The 22,199-nt window shown below is 32.7% G+C and overlaps 2 protein-coding genes and 1 pseudogene across 6 annotated transcripts; 1 reads left to right on the top strand and 2 right to left on the bottom strand.

The window, feature by feature from the left end:
• Positions 1 to 6,247: 6,247 nt before the first annotated feature.
• LOC112776751 (FBD-associated F-box protein At3g52670) lies at positions 6,248 to 9,391 on the bottom strand. 5 transcript variants are annotated; one of them, XM_072228024.1, is made up of 4 exons: positions 9,098 to 9,391; positions 7,069 to 8,961; positions 6,782 to 6,970; positions 6,248 to 6,616 (listed from the first exon to the last, which is right to left on the bottom strand). In XM_072228024.1, exons 2-4 carry the CDS (start codon positions 8,305 to 8,307, stop codon positions 6,404 to 6,406), a joined length of 1,641 nt encoding a protein of 546 aa, XP_072084125.1. In that variant the 5' UTR covers positions 8,308 to 8,961; positions 9,098 to 9,391; the 3' UTR covers positions 6,248 to 6,403. The 5 variants fall into 5 exon arrangements, with proteins under 5 accessions (XP_072084125.1, XP_072084126.1, XP_025676770.1 ...); XM_072228025.1 differs by having other exon boundaries at positions 7,069 to 8,576; positions 9,098 to 9,390; XM_025820985.2 differs by having other exon boundaries at positions 7,069 to 8,316; positions 9,098 to 9,381.
• Positions 9,392 to 14,033: 4,642 nt separating this feature from the next.
• LOC112776754 (F-box/LRR-repeat protein At3g58900-like) lies at positions 14,034 to 17,151 on the bottom strand. The gene is made up of 3 exons (XM_072228023.1): positions 16,918 to 17,151; positions 14,644 to 15,885; positions 14,034 to 14,545 (listed from the first exon to the last, which is right to left on the bottom strand). The coding sequence occupies exons 2-3, from the start codon at positions 15,874 to 15,876 to the stop codon at positions 14,300 to 14,302; spliced, it is 1,479 nt and encodes a 492-aa protein (XP_072084124.1). The 5' UTR covers positions 15,877 to 15,885; positions 16,918 to 17,151; the 3' UTR covers positions 14,034 to 14,299.
• Positions 17,152 to 18,898: 1,747 nt separating this feature from the next.
• On the top strand, positions 18,899 to 20,460 carry LOC112776755 (large ribosomal subunit protein eL27-like; annotated as a pseudogene).
• The last annotated feature ends 1,739 nt before the right edge of the window (positions 20,461 to 22,199 follow it).

Genomic DNA, 22,199 nt, shown 5'->3' with positions numbered 1-22,199 from the left:
TAAAAGCGAACTCTACTCCCTGATGTACTCTTTTCTCGACTTCATGATTTTTTCCCAAAAATCAAAAGGGTTTTTTTCTGAAGAAGGGTTTTTAACGAGGCATCATAGTAGAGGCTAAGGAAAAATAGACTGTCAAAAGCCCTTAGTAGCAGTAAAGTACCTCCCCAATAAATAAAGATCTTTTTACAATATCTCTTATAAATTCCTTCTTGTCTTTTCTTTCTTTCTACGAAACGCGCCGACTTAAACTCGACAAAACGTGAAAATCCCATAAACCGACCTAGATGGTCGTCAGGATAAAACGACGAGGTACAAGTCGGTGTAAAGAGGTTATAAAAGTTGATTGCGAAGAACTCGGAAACATCCCAACTCATAAGTCGGAATGAAGAACCGAGCAGCAAAGAAAACGCATCACAAAAGTAACCTAAGTCATAGGAACTCAATAAATTCTGAAATTGAGTGTAAGGAATACTGAAAAGAGATCGAAAAACCTATCAAAAATGTCAAAGTTAAAAACTGTCCTAAGTCCTTAGAGAGAAACTCAAGAGGACAGACAGCCAAGAAAAAGGTTTTCAAAAAGATCAAAGGGGTTTATCAAAAAGCTAGAAAGCATGCACGCAAAAGGTAACTTAAACCCTTATCCAAAAAAGGGTATTCTTTTGTTAACTTAAAACCCTTATCCAAAAAGGGTATTTCTAAAATATTTTGTTTGCGGCCTTAAAAGGTCAAGAGAAATGTCAAGGAACAACCACCACAATATAAAAAAGAGTTTAAAAAAGGGGGACCCACAGGCCGGGCCCCCTATAGCCAATAAATTTTTAGAGAGCATCACCACCAGAGCCGAAGGGAGTAGTCGGATCACCACCAGAGTCGGGAAGAGTAGTCGGAGCGCCATCAGGACCAGGAAGAGAAGCATCCATAGGAGACGGAGAGGAGGTCTGTGGAGCCTTCGAAGAGCTCGGAGCATCCTTTGGACGAGGAGGGGACTCAATGATCCTCTGCCCCCGAGTCTTCAAATCTGACTCAGAGACAACTTGGGGAGCAGGAGGAGGGACTATGGCACCATCGATGACGACCTTGTCAGGATCCAAAGGAGAGAGATCCAGGTCGGGAGCAATGACTCTGACCTGCTCCTTGAAAATCCTCCAGGCTTCCTCGGCCCTGTCAGCGATGGAGTCCTCCAACTCGGTATAGGCATCCTGAGCTCTCACCAAGTCCTTCTTCACCTCCACAAGGTCCTCGAAAAGGCTCGAGTAACTCTCATGTGCCTTCAACCTCAAGCCCTCCTCCATGTTGCACCGTGCCTGCAATTTTCTCTCTCTCTCCTGGAGCCCATTCCTCTCCTCTTTTAATTTGGCGACCTCCTCCTTCAACTCCTTCTCATGCTCTTGATATAAGAGAAGTCTCTCCTCCAACTCTTTAACCCTCGAGGATGAACCTAGGGAGCTAAGAGGAGCCTTCTCGAAAATATCAAGAAACTTGGTGCACACCGTCGCCGCCCTGATACTCTCCTGAGCCAGAATAGTGAGGTGGTTTCGGATAGAAACATCATCCAAGCCTATACGAGCATGAGGATAGATGTACTTCCGGATAAACTCAGCAGCATCCACCTTAGCCTCACCTTCGAAAGAAGAGCTAGACTCTAAAGCCTTGCGCTTCTTCCTCTCTGGCTCAGGGGAGGATCGGGGGGGGAGGGGACGGATGAGAAGGAGCCGAGGAGGAAATAACAATAGGTCGAGAGGGGGTCTCCAAATTTTGAGAAGAAGAGGGAGGAGGAGGAAGAGAGGAGCTAGTTACCCTGGCACCGCCGGTTCTGGCGCGAGACCTCGCCCTGACCTCCTGGACTCTCTGGTAAGACTCATTGGAATTCTTCCTCGCCATCTTTGTAAGAGAAAACAATTAGCAAAACAAGTCGGTAACTTCAAGTCGGTGAAAACAAGTCAGAAACAAAGTAGATAAAAGCTACCTAGTTGTGTCTGGACAAAAGACGGCGACCCCTGGAGAAATTTTTTGGTATCCAGATATGGGGCCCTCCCCCATACTTCTCGGAGGAACCCCACAATGGCTGCCTCCACCTCATCCAGGTCGTCCAAACCATATTTCTCACAGGGGGAGGCCTCTAACCAGTACAAGGGAAAGCGAGGAGAAGAATTCTCAACCAAGAAAAAGGGGTGATGACCCTCTACGGCTTGAACTTTGAAAAAATAATTTTTGAAGTCATGGAAAGATTCATCAAAAAGGGTGAAGACCCTCCGACCTTGTATAGCTCGGAAGGACACCCACTGCTGCTTGTTATTTTGCCCACTGAAGGGCTTGGTCATGTGGAAAAGAAAAAAGAAAATCCTCAAAGAAGTCGGAAAGTCTAGGGCATGGCTGATAAACTGATAGATTTTCAGAAAACCCCAGGAATTGGGATGAGACTGGGTAGGTGCAACACGGCAGTGGCGTAAAACAGCAATCTCGAAATCAGAGAAAGGAAGAAAAATGCCCAGGCGGGTGATCATGCTCTCATACATATAAAAGAAATGAGGGGCTGCCTCTGAAGCCCTCCCGAAGCAAATCCGGTCTTCTGGACCCGGGACAAGTAATTCATACTTTGGCTCATCCTCATCAGAGGTGCAGAGCCGGTGACGAGTGCGAAGATCAGTAATAAAATCAGTGTCAACCCAAGGTTCCTCCCCTAAGACTGTGACATCGACCCACTGAGCAAGAATTTCTACGGAAGACATTTCTTTTCCTAAAAAGTGTTAGTGAAACCTACAAAGGAAAAAGAAAAGAAAATAAAAAACATGGCCTCTAGGGAGGGAGTACGGAATCAAACAGAAGCCTACGAATCAACTTCTCTCTCTCTAAAAAATAAAAGCATGCAAACAGAAAGCACGTTGTAAAAAGAGAAGAAGAAAAGACTAACATTTATCTGGAAATAAGGTAGAGGAAGATGAAAGCCTTCAAACAAAGAATGCCCCCTGAACGGATGAGAAGAAGAAAATTTGAAAAATCGCAGAAACGAAACAACGAAAGAGAGGGAAAGTATTTATAAACACGTTAGGGGCATAATGGTAAAAACGGAAGCAGTCATTAATGGGTGCACCGTTACCAAGGTAATTAATACCTACGCGAACCTCTAACGGACGCGACGTTCGATTAGTCGTAACTGTGAAAATCAAAAGTCACGAAAAGTCACGTCGGTTCCGAATAATCACGTCGGTTCCTTCACAGGTCGGTTACAACCCCGAGTAGAATACTCGAACCCAATTCTTAAAAGAAATTGGGCTCGAGTAGGGGCACTGTTCATACCCTGGCCCAACACTAAGGCCCAGGGTCCAAACGAAAGGCCCAATCCAAAGGATTGAGCCTCACCCTACACCGACCTTCAATCTACGAAGTCGGTGCTTACCACGACTTGCTCTAAAGAAGTCGGGAACGAGGGTTAGCTGGCAGATAAACCCTCACTCAAAAGGATAACTGCCCCTAAAATCTCTCTAACCACTTCCAGGAGCCATATCTCAACTTCCCTAAGATAAAGGGACGGTTATTCCCCTTAAAAGGCGGAACTATTCTAACGGTGGTTATGGGTTCACCACTATAAATACCCTGACACTCCTCAGGTATCCCTAAACCCAATACTCTCTAGACCTGTTTTGCTCCCCTGCTGACTTTGGCATCGGAGTGTCTTTGCAGGTACCACCCCCCATTCTCTCACGTACAAGTCGGACGGAGGCCCTTGGATCATCAATCCACCTGAAGGCTTCCTCTTTCAGACGATTGGGTCAGCCAAACTAATCCAACCCAATAATCTCCGGTTAACCATCGTAACACCTCTAAAATAAAGTTTTTAGCTTTTAGATTTTTAATGTTTTTATAAAATTTTGGGTAAAGTATATTTTTTATCCCTGAAGTTTGACAAAAGTTTCAAAAATATCCCTAAATTTTATTTTGTTTCAATTTTGTCCCAAAAGTTTTTAATTTGCATCAAATATACCCTTGACGGCTAATTTTTCAAAAAATTTAAGATCAATTCAACAACAATTTCATAAGAACAATCCTCAATACAAGCAAATCAAGCATAATTTTCATGCATTATTGTTAGATTAGTCTTAAATTTTTTTGAAAATTTAGCCGTTAAGGGTATATTTGATGCAAATCGAAAACTTTTGGGACAAAATTGAAACAAAATAAAACTTATGGGTATTTTTGAAACTTTTCCCAAACTTTAAGGATAAAAAGTATACTTTACCCTAAAATTTTTTAAAAAATATATATACTTTACTTTTTTTAATTATATATACATTATATTATTATAATAATTTATCTTTTACTTTATCAATTTTTTATTTTAAGCCCTATTTTATTTTCTCTATTACTAAATATTGATGTTTATAAACAAAGTTAATTATGACACCAAGAAAAAAAAAACAAAGTTAATTATGTTGCTATAGAAAAAGTTGGGTAAATCACAATAATAAACTAAGGGGAGCAAAATTTTACACGAATAAGCCAAAACGAAAACTGTTTCATGAATCCATCAATGCACGCTTATATGTAGTTCGAACCAGCTAAATTCGAACTCCATTTCTACATAATTCGAACCAAGTAGGTTCAAATTATACACAAACACACGCACACACCAATTCGAACCAAGTAGGTTCAAATTATACACAACACACACGCACACACTAATTCGAACCAGCTTGGTTCGAATTACACACATAGTAATTTCTATGCTGTTAAAAAATCAATAATTTATTAAAAAAATTTTATTAAAAAATTAATAATTAAAAAATTAAAAAATATATATTTTATTTTATACATTAAAAAAAGCTAACAAAATATTTAATTACGAGACTTCTTTAAAATATTTGTGATCTATCAATTCGAATTCCATACAATACTCTTTTGTCCATTTTTAATAGCTCATGAATATTTTTTAATAAATTTATTTAAATTATACTACAAAAAATATTTATCCTATGCAAAATAATTTAAAAAAATGACTTAAAAAATGTTAGGAGTACTATAAAAATTTGTAATGTTCTAATAACTTAGGTAAATACATCCATGTACTCAAATTTTAAATAAAATACTCTACATAATCAATAATAATTTAGAAATGAAAGAAAATATTTTATTCCATACAAAACAATTAAAAAATATATTTTATTCTAATACAAAAAAATTTTAAAAAAATGGCTTAAAAAATGTTATGAGTACTATAAAAGTTTGTAATATTCTAGTGATTTAGGTAAATACATGATAAAAATATTTTTTCTTTAAGATCTAAATTATTATTGACTATGTAGAGTATTTCTATAATGACCTAAGTCAACTATATATTACAAATTTTTATAGTACTCCTAGATTATATGGTGATTCGAATCACCATATATTACAAATTCGTAAAAATTTGTAATATCCTAATGAGCTATTAAAAATTTTTTGTAGTATAATTTAAATAAATTTATTAAAAAATATTCATGAGCTATTAAAAATGGACAAAAGAGTATTGTATGGAATTCGAATTGATAGATCACAAATATTTTAAAGAAGTCTCGTAATTAAATATTTTGTTAGCTTTTTTTTAATGTATGAAATAAAATATATATTTTTTAATTTTTAAATTATTAATTTTTTTAATAAAATTTTTTTAATAAATTATTAATTTTTTAACAGCATAGAAATTACTACGTGTGTAATTCGAACCAAGCTGGTTCGAATTAGTGTGTGTTGTGTATAATTCGAACCTACTTGGTTCGAATTATGTAAAAATGGAGTTCGAATTTAGCTTGTTCGAATTGGTGGATTCGTAAAGCAGTTTTCGTTGACTGATTCGTGTAAAATTTTGCTCCCCTTAGCTTAAATGTGTTTTTTGCCCGAAAAAGTTCGAGTGTTACACTATAACATGTTTGATGTTCTTTATGATAAGTTTGATTATTCTAAATCTGGCAAGTGATTATTTTATTAAAAAGTATAAAATAATATGTATAAAAATATTGTGTGTATATTAAAAGTCACTTATTACGGTATGTATTTGTATATATTTAAATGTGTTTTATATCATTTTTAATAAAATAATGAGCTCCTAAAATAATCAAATTTATCATAATACAATTATCGAATCGTTTGTAATATATTTACACTTTTTCATAAAATCCCAGAGTTCAGAGTTGCCTTTAAGAGCCGGTTAAAAAGGACCCCAGATAAATAATAATTGCAGACTTTAAAAAATTCTAAGAAAAAACATCCACACTTAGCCACTCATAGATCACATCACTTAACTTGAGCAAAGACATTCAGCTTCGTATACACATAAGCACTAAAATAAAAGCATAGGCACATCATACAAAGCAGCAACACCTAAGTTTTAATTCAAACGAGGAATGTCTATCATCTAATAATAGCAAGATTACAACTCTAAGGTAAAAGTGATAAATTCTTCCTCGGAATTATCAGATAGGGGCAATGCATTTAACATGGCCTTGAGATCTTCAATATTTGCGTAAGTCCATTCTAAATGTGTGATCTTGACAACTTTCAAGCCATGCCACCAACACTCAGGACCCCTTGAATAGCAATGGCACTCGCCCTTCTTGCTGCACATCAGCATCTCATAGAAATACTGTTGTTTTTGTGAAATAACCGACAAAGTTAGAGGCTCCATAACCTTTTCTTTATGTTGATAACTACTTGATATTGAACGCTCAACAAATGAAACACGCTATTCGAATTAAAGTAAAGTTGTAAATGAGAAAATAAAACAGAAAATTGGGAGACAATAACATACCACCATGAATGCCCTCGTATTAAAATTGCAATCCAAGCTGAATGAAATAGTTTCCGGGAAGCAACTTGAAAGCAACCAACTCAAAACGGGAAAATACTGAGTTTGCCTATGCGAAACAGAACATAATTGCATGTGTTTAATACTTGGTGGAGATGATGAACCTGGCAATGTACCTAGGCTTTCTATAATCTGCATAATTCGGGGTGCAAAAAGACAAATAAATAAATAAATATATATGGCAAAAATACAAGCAGAAGGAACCAATTAAGTAGAAAGTCTATACTTACTGAATATGGATGGAAGATAAAAAGGGACAGAGACGTCAAAACCTCTTGGGGTTCAATGTTTTGGATAAATTGCCTCAATCTATCAACATGCTGACGAGTCATGAGTATATGAGCATTGACTTCCAGTTGATTAGAAATTTCGCGAAAAGATATAACAGGTTCGTCCTTTCCACTATACTCGCATGATAATAAATTTGGAGCATCAATATTGATCTCTTTCAAGTTAGAGCAATTTGTTAACTTCAAGAACTTGAGTTGAGGACCTGAAATATTAGTCCTCTCACACAAAGAACAATGGTTCAATATCAAACTCTCAAGGAAAGGGATCTTGGGCAATTGTTCAAGTAACCACATGTCTGCTCTCTTCACAAACCATAAGCTCAACCATCTCAAATTTTTGTAACTACCTAAATTCAGCTTGAAAGATGTATCCACAATAGCACCATTGTAGAATAACTTCTCAATATTCTGAGCATCAATATATACCTCTCCTATTCCTTGAACTTCAACTTGCTTCAGCTTTTGTAGACCATGCAAGCTTAACGATTTCACATAGTCGGCCCTAGAACCGGGTGGATCTCCTACACTTGAAGGTTTATATAGAAGACAAAAAATAAGAGTTAAATTTTCAACCAGAGGACAATGTGAAATGAAATGCTCCATAACCCTTTCATCTCCAACAAGTATACCACAAAAAAACAATGTTCTCACTGAGAAAAACTTGAGTGAATGGTTTAAGAATGCTGGGTCAAGTCTGATTCCCCCATTCAACACCAACTTAGTGAGTGACTTGGCTTCAGCAAGACAAAGTGGAAGGTTATATAATTTGTCATTGCTACGAGTAAGGTAAAGCTGTAGTACTTCGACACCACTTTCACTTGCCATCTGTATCCATTTATCAATATGGTGGGACTGGGACACAAGCATACTAGCACATGTATCTTCCATACAGAGCTTAAGTTCTTTGACCGCTAAGCCTTGGTCATGGAGCCTCCTCAATCTTTTACTCACATACTCAATGAATATATCTAATTTGCTAAGCCAAAGAGGATCTTCTGGAGATAATGGTAATTCAGGCAAATTAAAAAAATCCTTGCTCCAAGCAGCCACGACGGGAAATGAAAACCATGTTTCACTCCACGACTTTGACAAAACACTAGTCTTAGCAGCATCTTTGTCTGGCAACCTTCCGAGGATGTCATGAAGTATAGTTTTTGGCAGAACAGATATTCGGTCCATTACTTTCTCCTAACAGCAAGTATAACATCATAAAAATGCTAATCTGAAAAGGGAAGCATTTGAAGTCTATATGGCATCTGGCAGAAAGGACGAGATTTTTCATATTAAAAAAAAAAAGTTGCATATCTACGGTGTTTATCCGAATCCGATTCGAAAGTTGCGGATATGGATCCGACCCGCTTGGCTATCAGATCCGATCCGATTTGCACACTAATAGGATTGGATTGCATATGTAGTTATCCGTATATCCGATTCGGATATCGGCATATCTGCAAAATTAAATAAACGGTCTCTCTGTAGGCATGATACATGATAGAATTCAATGACGTCGTCTGATGGACAAGGCTTTGTTTTTGTTATTGTTGTTGTAGTATTTCAACTAATAATTATTATATATATTGTATTATTTTAATTTTATTATTTAAAAAAAATATATTTAATTTATTTTAAGAGTAAATATATTTAAAAAAATAAAAAAATTTATTGATATTTTTTTAATAAAAATAAATTTTTAAAAATATCTTTGGATTTTGTGGATATATCCCATATCCATTGCTTCGAATCCAAGCTTTAAAAACCGTAGATATTGAATTCAATCCGAAAATTTTATTGTAGATTGAATCGAGATTTTGGCCATCCGATCCGCCTTTACCCCTATCCAGAATTTTCGAAAATAAATAGAAAGTAATCAACACTAACATTAAGGACTAAAAACTAAATTGCAGAGACGAACGAAAGAAAACAATGTTTTAAGTTATTAAGATTATAGGTTTGAGGAAGGAGCACTTACCGAAGAATCGTTTCCCCTTCTTTGAATCTGTCACTGCCAATGCACTGAGTTAGGGTTTCTTCTAATTGGAGATCATCCCACCCCAAATCCTCTGTTGAGCTGCCCTAAGCCCCAACCCATTGAAGATTTTGAAGACAACATCCTCACTCCCCAGCAAACGCTAGCAGCAGCTTCATCATCTATGGAGGAACTAGCTCATCTTTCTTCTACATGAACTTTGTTGTCTCTCATCTATGATTCTATGTTTATTACTTGGGTTGTATTCTTCCAATTGTGAGTTCCCCATTTTACCCCTTCTACGTTGTCCTATTTGGACCGGCCTTGTATTCATTTGCTTATTCAATGAATTTTTCTTTGAAATAAAATAAAATAAATTTAATATTAAATTAATTTTTAAACAGTATTGTATTTTTTTATTTTTTTGAAGTATATAAACATTTGTTTTTAAAATAAAAAATTGATAAAACAATTACATAAAAATTAATTATTATTAAATTATAATTTGTATTATGTATACGTTATCTTACTGTAATTTAAAAATAATTAAATACTTTTTACTTTATCAATTTTTTGTTTTAATATTTATTTTATTTTTTCTATTACTAAATATTATTTAATTTTAAAAGTTTAGATAATTATATAAATAATAAATTTAAAAATTAATTATTTTCGAAGGTAGCTTGCATGCTTTGCGTAATTCGAACCTAAAAAGGTTTGGGGTTTAGAATTTAGGGTTTAGGGTGTTGAGTTTGAAAGTTTTCACACAGAAAGCGAATTTTGGAGTAGTATGATGGTTCGTTGCAGAATTATTAGGCATTTATCCTTCGAATATTACATTTTGTCCTAGTCGTATAAATTACATTAGTGGCATCTTATCGTACTTTATTCTTTTTAAGTGAAAAAAATTGAAAAGATCTAACTTTTAAAACAGCATTTGTTATAATAGAATATTGAAATAAAAATATTAAGCAGTTACTTAGATAAAAATATTAAAAATATCTCTTTTTTTAAAAGAATTTTTTCAAAAATTAAAATTTAATATATATAATCAATTAAATTGTATTATTTTTATTAAAATTAAACTGAACAAATTAGTTTAGTAAAAAATTAATAAATTAAATTTTGAATCGATATAAATTAATATTTTTTATAAAAAATGGCTATAATATCTCTAACTAAAATATCTCTATTATATAAAAATTTTGAAAACTCTAAGACGACAGAAAATAAAAGGGTTATAATTTAGAATTTTCAAAATTAATATATATAATAAAAATATTTTAGTCATTTTTATAATAAGAGTATTGTAGTAATTTTATATAAAAAATAATATTAATTTGGACTGATTCAAAATTTGATTCACTATTTTTCAGTCAAATTAATTTGTCTAACCTAATTTTGACAAAAATAATACGATTTAATTAATTATATGTGTTAAATTTTAATTATTAAAAATATCTTAAAAAAAAACGTTTTAGACGTCTTTATTGAAGTGGCTCCTAAGATATTAAGACATAAAATCACATTTAACAAATAAAACATAAATAAAAATATTATATCTAAAAATATTAAATTAGTGTATTTTATATTTATTTTAACAAAAAAAAATACAAAGTTATTAACAAAAGACACAATATATTTTTTATTTTTTATTATTTTTATTAATTATATTTTTTCCAAATTTTTTAAATAAAAAATAAATAAATTAAAATTTTATAATTTATTTTAATTTATCATCAAACAAAATATAAAAATCTATACTTTTTACACCTTATTCTCATTGTTATTTTATTATGTTTTCGTAACCAAACACAACCTAACTGGCGGACCATGATATCTTACTACCTTAACAGAAAGAAACAAAGTATGCAATAACCACAACAACAATATATAATGGAGATTTTTTTCAAATTATTATATAAACATATCAATCTGACATAAAATAAGATTGTTTACTTTCTTTTTATTTTATTTCCCAAGTTTTTAATTAATAATAATATGCTTTACTTCTTTTTTTTTTTCGTTTGAATTTAATTTTAAATCTGTTTGTCCTCCTAAACTAATCTAGAGGAGAACCACATTTCAATTATTGAACATGCAAATTGTGTTTTTAGTATTTGAATATGCCGTAGTTGTCATTTAAGTTCTGTATATTATGTTTTCGCGTATTATAACTTGATGTTAAATTTATTTGTTGAATTTACTAGTAAATTTGTTAAACTAATTGCATGTCTTATAGTAAGTAAAAAAATTGCTTACATTGATTGAATTTTATAATTTATTACATGTGTAATTAATCTATATTTTTTTAAGTAAAAATTTACATATAATTATTTTTATGTGAAATTATCTGCATATGATTGTTCTTCTATTTTAGAATATACATATATTTTTAGTCTATTCCTCCTTTCTCCGAACTCCATATATTACAATTCTATGGGAAAAACTTTTACACATCACAACTTTAATCAATTATTTTTACACAATTTTTTTTTATCTTCAAATTCATTAAAACCTTTCTACAATTCTCATATATCGAAATGTGCTTGCAAAAAAAGTAATGCCAAAACAGGTTATCCCCTTGAAAAAGGTTTTTCTCTCCCATCGAAAAAAACTTTTTTTAGATTTAAAGTTTCAGTAATTCCAATTCCAATCTCAGGAAAGAATAAAGAAAAAAGAAATCTAAATTCTCATCGCAAACATAAACAACAGTACCATATAATTCTACTCCTATGTAAGAATGTCTTTCGGTTCATAACAGCACCTTTATCATTCTGGCCTAAAACTACCATAATTTCCTTTTAAAGCAGCAGAAGAATAATTTGGCAATGCATAAAACATGGTCCAAAAAAATCAGTAACACTATCATCATCAGCCTTGTTGAATGAACTTGTGACCTTGACATTCTTCAAACCATGCCACCAACACTTAAGTACCACTTGAACAGGGCAATAACACTTGCCCTCTTCTCTTTCCCCAAGGTTATGTTTGGTTAGAAGGAAAGAAATAGAAAGAAAAGAAATTGAGTAAATTTTTATTTTTTTAGATATGTTTGGATAAAAAGAAAATAAAAAGGAAAGAAATGTTATAAAAAGATAACTTTACCCTTGTATTATAAAATACATTGAAAAAAGTGAAGGAGTAATATTGAAAGTTGTGAGAGAAAATAAGTTTTTCCTCCCTTTTCTTTCCTCTCCAATTTTTTTCATAACCAAATAATGGAAAATGATCATTTTCCCTCCTCTTTTCTTTCCTCCATTTTCTTTCCTTCCATTTTCTCTTCAAACAAACATAGTGTAAGTGTCACGTAGAGAAATTATTGTTTTATCATAAAGAAACAAATGAAACTCCGTTACGAGCTCCACGGATTTTAATTTTCCTAAGAGTTTAAATAAAAAAAAATTCAATTTGTGTAGTTTGTTTTAAAATATTTACTATTTTAGGTATACTTTCTGTATTTCTATATTATTAGCAAAATAAATATAAAAATCTTGGTCATATTTTTCTGCAAGCTAAATGTGTAAATCAGATACATTTCACAATATTATGAAATTGAATACATTATTAATTTTCTTATGTTAGCTTGCTATTTGTAAAATATTTGTGTATATTTTGTGGGCAAGCGAACAAAATACTATAATATACACCTAAACATAAATTCCTTAAATTTTCAATAAAAACGAAATAATGAATTTTTTTTTAATTTAAATAAAAAAAGCAAAGATTCTTATATCATATATACAAATGTAATGTACTCCGTCCTGTAACAAAAATAATTGTTTGCCAATGAGTTATAACTCAAATAGCATCATAGTCTTTTTATACTCACCTAAAAGGTTGCGAGTTCGAATCTCCTTATCTTTGGTAAAAAAAAAATATTCCACAATATATTAGAGGTTAAAATAAATTTTTAAACAATTAATTTAAAAATTAATTATTTTTGTTAATGCGACCATACAATATCCGATGGCTATATAAAAAAGACTTTACATATGTGCATGTGAATTAAAATTTTAAATTATTTAAAAAATTTATATACACTTTTGACATTCTAATTTCTCTAAAGAAATAACTCTTAAAGACCCCTTCCTGTTTTGTATTTACTATTACTACCTGTGTTATCTTCTTTTTTTGGTTTTCTACTACTTGTGTTATCTGTTTTGACTATTTTCAAGAAAAAAGTATGAAAAATGATTAAAAGTCTGAACTTATCCTACTAACTTCTAAATAAATAAAATTTTGAATTATTTTTCATTTTTATGTTTTTAAATAATAATAATAATAATACATATATTTGATTTTTCTATTCTTTTAAATACTAAGAAGATGAATTAAAACTCTAAATTATTTATTATTATTACTCAAAGTATATCTAACTCTTTTTAGATCATTTTGTCTTGCCCTCTCACCAACAAAGACCACATTACTCAAGAACATTGAAATTCCGAAATTCAACTGGCCTTCTAATTTAGAGTTGTTAATGTACGAAAGCAAGTCAAGATCACACAAGACACAACTGAAAAATCTTCGAAAGCAAGTATAAATTTAGTAGTTTTTAATAAATTAATTAATCAAATGGTAATTTCCAAAAGCATCATGCCAACTGAAGAATATTTAAACAAGTCTCAAGATCATCAATGAAATTGTTTTGTTCTCAAGTTCAGAGTTGTCTTTAAGAGCCGGTTAAAAAGGATCCCAGATAAATAATGATTGCAGAATTTAGAAATTTCTAAGAAAAAATATCCGCACTTGGCCACTCATAGATCATATCAATTAACTTGACCAAAGAGATTCAGCTTCGTATACACATAAGCACTAAAATAAAAGCATAGGCTAAGTTTTAATTCAAACGAGGAATGTCTATCAGCTAATAATAGCAAGATTACAACACTAAGATAAAAGTGATAAATTCTTCCTTGTGATAAGCTAAGGGCAATGCATTTAACATGGCCTTAAGATCGTCAATATTTGCATAAGTCCTTTCTAAATGTGTGATCTTGACAACTTTTAAGCCATGTCACCAACACTCAGGACCCCTTGAAAAACAATAGCACTCGCCCTTCTTGCTGCCCATCAGCATCTCATAGAAATACTGTTGTTTTTATGAAATAACGGACAAAGTTAAAGGCTCCATAACCTTTTCTTTATGTTGATAACTACTTGATATTATGAACGCTCAACAAATGAAACACGCTATTTGAATTAAAGTAAAGTTGTAAATGAGAAAATAAAACAGAAAATTGGGAGACAATAACATAGCACCATGAATGCCCTCATATTAAAATTGTACTTCAAGCTGAATGAAATAGTTTCCGGGAAGCAACTTGAAAGCAACAAACTCATAACGGGAAAATACTGAGTTTGCCTATGCGAAACACAACATAATTGCACGTGTTTAATACTTGGTGGAGATGATGAACCTGGCAATGTACCTAGGCTTTCTATAATCTGCGTAATTCGGGGTGCAAAAAGACAAATAAATAAATAAATATATATGAAAAAAATACAAGCAGAAGGAAACAATTAAATAGAAAGTCTATACTTACTGAATGTTGATGGATGACAAAAAGGGACAGAGACGTCAAAACCTCTTGGGGTTTAATGTTTTGGATAAATTGCCTCAATCTATCAACATCCTGATGATTCATGAGTATACGAGCATTGACTTCCAGTTGATTAGAAATTCTACGAAAAGATATAATAGGTTCGTCTTTTCCACTATACTCACATGATAATAAATTTGGAGCATCAATATTGATCTCTTTCAAGTTAGAGCAATTTGTTAACTCCAAGAACTTGAGTTGAGAACCTGAAATATTAATCCTCTCACACAAAGAACAATCTTTCAACATCAAACTCTCAAGGAAAGGAATCTTGGGCAATCGTTCATGTAACCACATGTCTGCTCTCCTCACAAAACATAAGCTCAACCTTCTCAAATTTTTGTAACTACCTAAATTCAGCTTGAAAGATGCATCCACAATAGTACCATGATAGGATAAGTTCTCAATATTCTGAGCATCAATATATACCTCTCCTATTCCTTGAACATCAACTTGCTTCAGCTTTTGTAGACCATGCAAGCTTAACGATTTCACAAGGTAGGCCCTAGAACCAGGTGGTACACTTGAAGGTTTATATCCAAGACAATGAATAAGAGTTAAATTTTCAACCAGAGGACAATGTGAAATGAAATGCTCCATAACCCTTTCATCTCCAACAAGTATAAAATGAAAAAGCAATGTTCTCACTGAGAAAAACTTGAGTGAATGGTTTAAGAATACTGGGTCAAGTCTGATTCCCCCACTCAACACCAACTTAGTGAGTGACTTGGCTTCAGCAAGACAAAGTGGAAGGTTATAAAATTGGTCATTGATAATAGGGACGTGAAGCTGTAGTACTTCGACACCACTTTCACTTGCCATCTGTATCCATTTATCAATATGGTGGGACTGAGACACAGGCATACTATCACATACATCTTCCATATCGAGCTTAAGTTCTTTGACCGCTAAGCCTTGGTCATGGAGCCTCCTCAATCTTTTACTCACATACTCAATGAATATATCTAATTCGCTAAGCAAAAGAGGATCTTCTGAAGATAATGATAACTCAGGGATATAAAAAAAATCCTTGCTCAAAGCAGCCACTATGGGAAATGAAAACCATGTTTCGCTCCATGACTTTGACAAAACACTAGTCTTAGCAGCATCTTTGTCTGGCAACCTTCCGAGGATGTCGTGAAGTATAGTTTTTGGCAGAATAGATATTCGGTCCATTACTTTCTCCTAACAGCAAGCATAACATCATAAAAATGTTAATCTGAAAAGGGAAGCATTTGAATTTTGAAGTCTATAAGGCATCTGGCAAAATGCACGAGATTTTTCATATTAAAAACAAAATTAAATCAAGAATAGGGTGTTCAATCGGATTCGATGTATATATCCGCGGTGCTTATCTGAATCTGATCCGAAAATTGTAGATATGAATCGATCCGCACACTAATAAAATTGGATTGCGAATTTTATGTAGACATCTGTATATCCGCGGATCTGTAAAAATAAATAAATAAGCAAGAATTATTTTTAATATGAAAATAGATATGATATTTTGGTTGAATATTGACATTTAAAGGGTATTACAGTATTGTACAAATTATTCAATACGCTCTTACGTGTTGGCCAAGATGTTACCACGTGTTCAACGCGCTCCCGAGTGTTGGCCAGGATATTGCCACGCGTTGAACACGTCCTCTACGTGTTGCAACACACCTTCAGGTGTTGACTTCTCACCTAAAAAATCTACCCACATGTAATTACATTAAATAATTTCGTTTTTAACTAAAACACCAATATTTTTCTTACAAAAAAAATTAGACTAAATATTCTTTTTATGTTTTATTTTAACTAATATTTATCATATATGTTGTATTATTTTAATTTTATTATTTAAAAAAATATGTTTAATATTATTTTAAGAGTAAATATATTTAAAAAAATTAAAAAAAGAATTTTATTGATATTTTTAATAAAAATAATCTTTTAAAGATATTTTTAAGATATTTTTTGTTTTGTAGATACATCGCGACATTCGATCTAATCAAATTCAAATTTAAAAACGGGGATATTGAATTCTTTAGTGTAGATCGAATTGAGATTTTAATCATCCAATCTGCATTTACTCCTATCTAGAATTTCCCAAAATAAATAAAAAAGTAATCAACACTGACATTAAGGACTAAAAACTAAATTTCATAGATGAACGAAAGAAAACAATGTTTTAAGTTATTAAGATTATAGGTTTGAGGAAGGATCATTTACCGAAGAATCGTTTCCCCTTCTTTAAATCTGTCACTGCATATGCACTGAGTTAGGATTTTGTTTAATTGGAGATCATCCCACCCAAATCCTCTGTTGAGTAGCCCTAAGCCCCAATCTCTTGCAGATTTTGAAGACAAAATCCTCACTCCTTAGCAAAAGCTAGTAGCAGCTTCATAATCTAAATATCTAATCATCTTTCTTCTACATAAACTTGACTCTCTCTCATCTAGAATCGTATCTCTTACTAAGTTGTAATCTTTCAACAATTGCGAGTTTCCATTTTATCCCTTCTACGTTGTCCTATTTGCCTATTGGTAGGGATGACAAACGGATCTAAATTCGTTGGGTCGGTCCGCGTAGCCCGCTAAAAAGCAGGTCGAATTGGAAAATTGGGGTCGTCAAAGAGCAAAAACCCGTCTAACCCGCACCGCTTAAATCGCGGACTTTGGTAGGACGAGGCGGGCTTTCTCATTGAGCTTAGTTTTTTTGTAAGAGGGTATTTTTGTAATTTTTTGTCAAAATCCAACTTCTTCCGTCCAACTTATAAGAGTATAAAAATAAAAATGGAGTGGTTTGGATTATGTTTATGTTACTTCGAAGACAATATTTATAATGATGTTTTGGATGAAATTTTGGTTTATAATTATATTTATTAGATATTTATAACTATAAAGACTTTTATGTTTGTGAATATAAAAAATATAATTTTTTTTATACTTTTAGAAATTATAAATTCATTAATATAGATGTGAAATTATATATATTATTTAGTAGAAATTATAAATTCAATAATATATTTATAAATTCATTTGCTTAGACCATTTTTGCGTGAAAAAGAAAGACTTTTACCTTATAACTTCTTCTTCTTCCTTTCGCTCTGCTTCTCTTCTTCTTTGTAATTGCTTGGTAATCGGTCTCCCAAAGCCTTGCAGATGCTCGATCAAACTCCATGTCATTGAACATAAACACCCTCTTAATCATATGATCTTCTTTCAATTTTTCATTCACAACCAACTCCAAAATTTGATCAAGCACCTTCTGGAAATCCATGTTCATCCGCCACTCCATGTACCTAATAAAGTTGATCTTGGATTGAAGATCATTGCCTCCAATAAGATGAAGCTGAGGATTTGCACTGAATGTCCCAGCAGTACCAATGGTTCTGAAAACTCCATGGGTACCCCACGCATGAGTCTTAATGTGATAACCTTTTCCTTCCCTGACTTCACATCCACAAGGTAGTTTATGAACCTCCTTATGTCATGCTTCAAGAACTTCTCCTTATAGAGCTTCATGGCGATAAAGACAACGCTGCTGTACGGGACCGAATACCAGCGTTTTGCAGTCATGTAAACTTCCAGAAATTCAAGAATCTTTCTAAGAGGGACAAGAACCTCCTTTATCAACCAATCACTGTTCGTTAGAAAAAGTCTGGGCTAGTAACTTTGTAACCAGCAAAAAAAAAAAGTCAATAATCACACACCATTGGATGAAATCTCCCACTATTAAAAACGTCATTGATAGCTACTTGATTACTACAAATCACAAAAGTTGCTGGACCCGTAGCACTACTCGTTCCTTTATACTTGGTGCAAGGGAAGATCCTCCTCTCAATGGTTTCACAAAGAAGCGTGGATCCGTCAAAGGAAGCGTCAATAGAGGGACTCCACTTTCGCAGCCAAACTAATATTCTTTGATTCACCAAATGTGTTCTTTTTCATGCTCTCCTTGTTACTGACATTCCTCAAATTCCTTCTGGTGATGGATTAGACACCGAAGTAGAAGTTGAAGAAGAAGACAAGCAGAACGAAAAGAAGAAGAAGCAGCTCTAGGATTTAAAATGGAGACAAAGACTAAATTAAAAAATTATACATTGTTAGCTACGTCAGCTAGCCATAATAACTGACAGCATGGCAGTGACTATGCTACATCCAAAGTCTGCTTGCTGACTCACGTAGAAAATAGGTTAAAGGACTTGTATGTAGTTCAAAACTCAATTTGAAGGATTAAATTAGTGCAATTAGAATCTCAAAGGTAAAATTATTGCAAGGGCTAAGTCTAAGAACCATTTTGGAGATTTATTTCACTTTAATAGCTAGGATTCGGTGAATTTGTCAACCTCCTTTAATTTTTTTTTTTAGGTAATACAACCTCTTTTAATTTTTTTTTTACATCTTTTTTTTTTGTAATAAAACAGAATTAAAAGAGTCAAAAAAACAAAGACCTAGATACAAGCTAGATGGGATAAGGTAGTTCCTCTTTCATCATCACTGAAGATATTTTTTTTTTGAAATAAAAAGGTCAACACAACAAGGTGGAATATCAACGAAAAAGTACTAAACAGATAAAATAATCTAATTCCTATTATCATTGAAGATACTAAATAATAAAGAGATAAAGCTCAAAACACAAAATTAACATTTAAGCTTAAACTTTTTTTATTAGGCAATTAGCACATCTATTGTCTTATTTATAAATTTATACAAAAAGAACACTCCAATCCTTCCTGTTTCACTCGTTCACTTTTTTAATTATATTTGCATCTATTATTCTTTTATTTTTTTTATTTTTCACAGTATCCCCCAACCCGACAAGTCAAGGACTAATCCGTCGCGGATTTGAGCTCCATTTAAGGGTCTATCGCTGGCTAATGAGTTACTGCATGTACAAAACGAATTCGAACTCCGACACTTACTGAAGCGGACGAGTGAGCTGCGACCAACCCAAGTTGGTTTTTATTATTCTATTTTGCTAACGAGCATTAATACATTGTTTTTATTAGGTCCAATGTTTGTTATGTTTTTGGTCAATAACCAAATCTACCTTAAATCGGGCTTCGCCATCTCACTCAGACTCAATTGTTGTTTCTACATATTTTCAACTAGTCTACGTCTAGGATTTCGCCACTTCCTCCATAAACAAGAACAAAGAAAGCGCAGCAGAAACGGAGAAGAAAGATGGTGAAGTTCTTGAAACCAAACAAAGCGGTTATTGTGCTGCAAGGTCAATACACGGGTCAAAAAGCCGTCATCATACGCGCCTTCGACGATGGCACCCGCGACCGCCCCTACGGCCACTGCCTCGTCGCCGGGATCAAGAAGTACCCTTCCAAGGTTGTTAAGAGGGACTCCGCCAAGAAGACGGCGAAGAAGTCGCTCGTCAAGGCATTCGTTAAGATGGTTAACTACCAACACGTGATACCCACGCGCTACACGCTTGACGTGGATTTGAAGGACGCCGTCACAGTCGAGTCTCTTTAGGTGAAGGACAAGAACGTTGCGGCGCTTAAAGAGACCAAGAAGAGGCTCGAGGAGAGGTTCAAGACCGGCAAAAATCGTTGGTTCTTCACCAAGCTCAGATTCTAAGTATTTCAAAAAATGGTGTCGTTTTCCATTTTACTCATCTCTAAAAATTTTCTTAGTATTTGTTTTGGGGATTTTTGTGTTGTGAGCTTATTCAGGATCTGTTTGGATTTTAATAGTTTCATTTTTTATATTATGTTTTCCAAAGAATGCGTTTCATCAAATTCTACATTTTGGGTCATATGCTAGTAGATAACTGTGCCAATTGTCTGTTGAATCTAATTTGTCTTAAGTATTTAATTTAGTTTAATCTGATAAAAATAGCATAGTAATAAATTGAGTAAACATGTCACTAATTTTGTTAATATTAATGTTTGGTTTTCTGGGTTTTTGGCTTCGGTTTCATATGGCACTGGGTTTGTTATGATATGATGAAGTCACGAGTTTTACAAATTTTGTACACAAAAGATTGGTAAGCCTAGTTGGTCTGAATACCATTAAGAAAATGGAGAAATGATATTTGAATCCGTAGGAGTAAACAAACACCCTAAATATAGATAGAAAAAGAATTGTAAAGAAAGAAAGAAAATAGATGGTGGCTCCATGTTTTTGAACACATTGAAGATTCATTCATTTGGGGTCACATGCTATAGTGCTATACTATGTTATTCAATCATATTTCTCTTTCAGTTCTCATTTTAACTATCCAGTTCTTCATATAGGAAACCATGACATCCAAATTCACATGGTCCCAGGCCTTGTAGCTTGGACTTTTGTTTTCTTTTTCATTTGATCTTTTATATCTTAGCTTGTTATGTTAACAATTATTACAATTTACATCCTTTAATTTTACGGGTCTATTATCACTTGATTGCAATAGGAAAAAGATAGGATGCAAATGAATTTAATTTCGTTTATTATGATGTTGATTTGATGTTTGATATTTGGAATAAAACACTAAATTACAGAATTGAATTTAATTTAGGTGGAAACTCACCTGCAGTCGACTGTAGGTGAAGTTGTTTTTGGATGGTTAACACGTGTTATTATATGATTTAAAAAAAACCGATTTATTTTATACAAATGGTTTATTTAAAAAAATCGGTTTAAGTAGATCAAATAACTACCTTTAAAATAATTTCAATTCTTTCTGCGTGTTATTCCTAAATTTCTAACAGATGAATTTGGTATGTTCTTCTTCTTCATTTTTATTGACCAATTTTTTTTAAAATTTATCTGAAACTTTTATTTATTTAATTTTTGTCAAATATATGTATACAAATTGTTTGAAAAAGTAACATTTATTATTTTGAAAAAGAAACAAAATTCACGTTTTTTCTATAAGAGTGGCATAAATGGTATCATCTGTCCTTTTTTTGTGTCTCTGTTTCTATCTTCTTGATGAGCTTTGTTTTATTTTCCATAACTTATATTTTCAGTTGCTTTTAAATTAAGCTGTAACAGATTTTAAATTAAGCTTTAAATAATAAATTTGATTAAGAAATATAAATAAGAAGAACATACCTAATTGAAAGTTTGATATTAATTCTGAAAAAGGGATTAGAAGAGAACGAACGTGTGAAAACGAAGAAAGGAATAAAAGTAACCGTTTGGTCCAATTCAAACCAATTTTCTTAAATAAACCATTTGTATAAAATAAACCGATTTTTTTTTAAATTATATAGTAACACGTGTCAGCCATCCAGGAGCAACTTCACCTGCAGTCAACTGCAGGTGAGTTTCTGCCTTTAATTTATATAAAAAGAATTTAATTATATGAATCGGAATGCCTATAATTGGAATTGACTTCTCCTTTTTCTCTTCCCCACCCAGCAACCCCACCCAGTTACAAGAATTGAATTCTCGTATAATTTCAAAACAGAATTTTAATTGGCTATTGTAAGAAAGATTCAAATTTATGTCATTATTTAGCGTAAAATCTAAAGAATTCAATTCTATAATGTTCCGAACGCTCAATTC

This window comes from Arachis hypogaea, chromosome 19 (genome assembly GCF_003086295.3).
Source record: "Arachis hypogaea cultivar Tifrunner chromosome 19, arahy.Tifrunner.gnm2.J5K5, whole genome shotgun sequence".
Lineage (NCBI taxonomy): Eukaryota > Viridiplantae > Streptophyta > Magnoliopsida > Fabales > Fabaceae > Arachis > Arachis hypogaea.
The sequence above is the reverse complement of the archived record's forward strand: the minus strand, read 5'-3'. Positions and strand labels throughout refer to the sequence as shown.

Bases quoted from the DNA above. Each gene is read 5' to 3' on its own strand.
- LOC112776751 (XM_072228024.1), bottom strand. From the start codon at position 8,307: ATGGACCGAATATCTGTTCTGCCAAAAACTATACTTCATGACATCCTC. The intron at 6,971-7,068 runs GTAAGTATAGAC...CGAATTATGCAG, and splicing joins TTATCTTCCATCCATATTCA to ATTATAGAAAGCCTAGGTAC. The intron at 6,617-6,781 runs GTATGTTATTGT...CAAAAACAACAG, and splicing joins ATACGAGGGCATTCATGGTG to TATTTCTATGAGATGCTGAT.
- LOC112776754 (XM_072228023.1), bottom strand. From the start codon at position 15,876: ATGGACCGAATATCTATTCTGCCAAAAACTATACTTCACGACATCCTC. The intron at 14,546-14,643 runs GTAAGTATAGAC...CGAATTACGCAG, and splicing joins TTGTCATCCATCAACATTCA to ATTATAGAAAGCCTAGGTAC.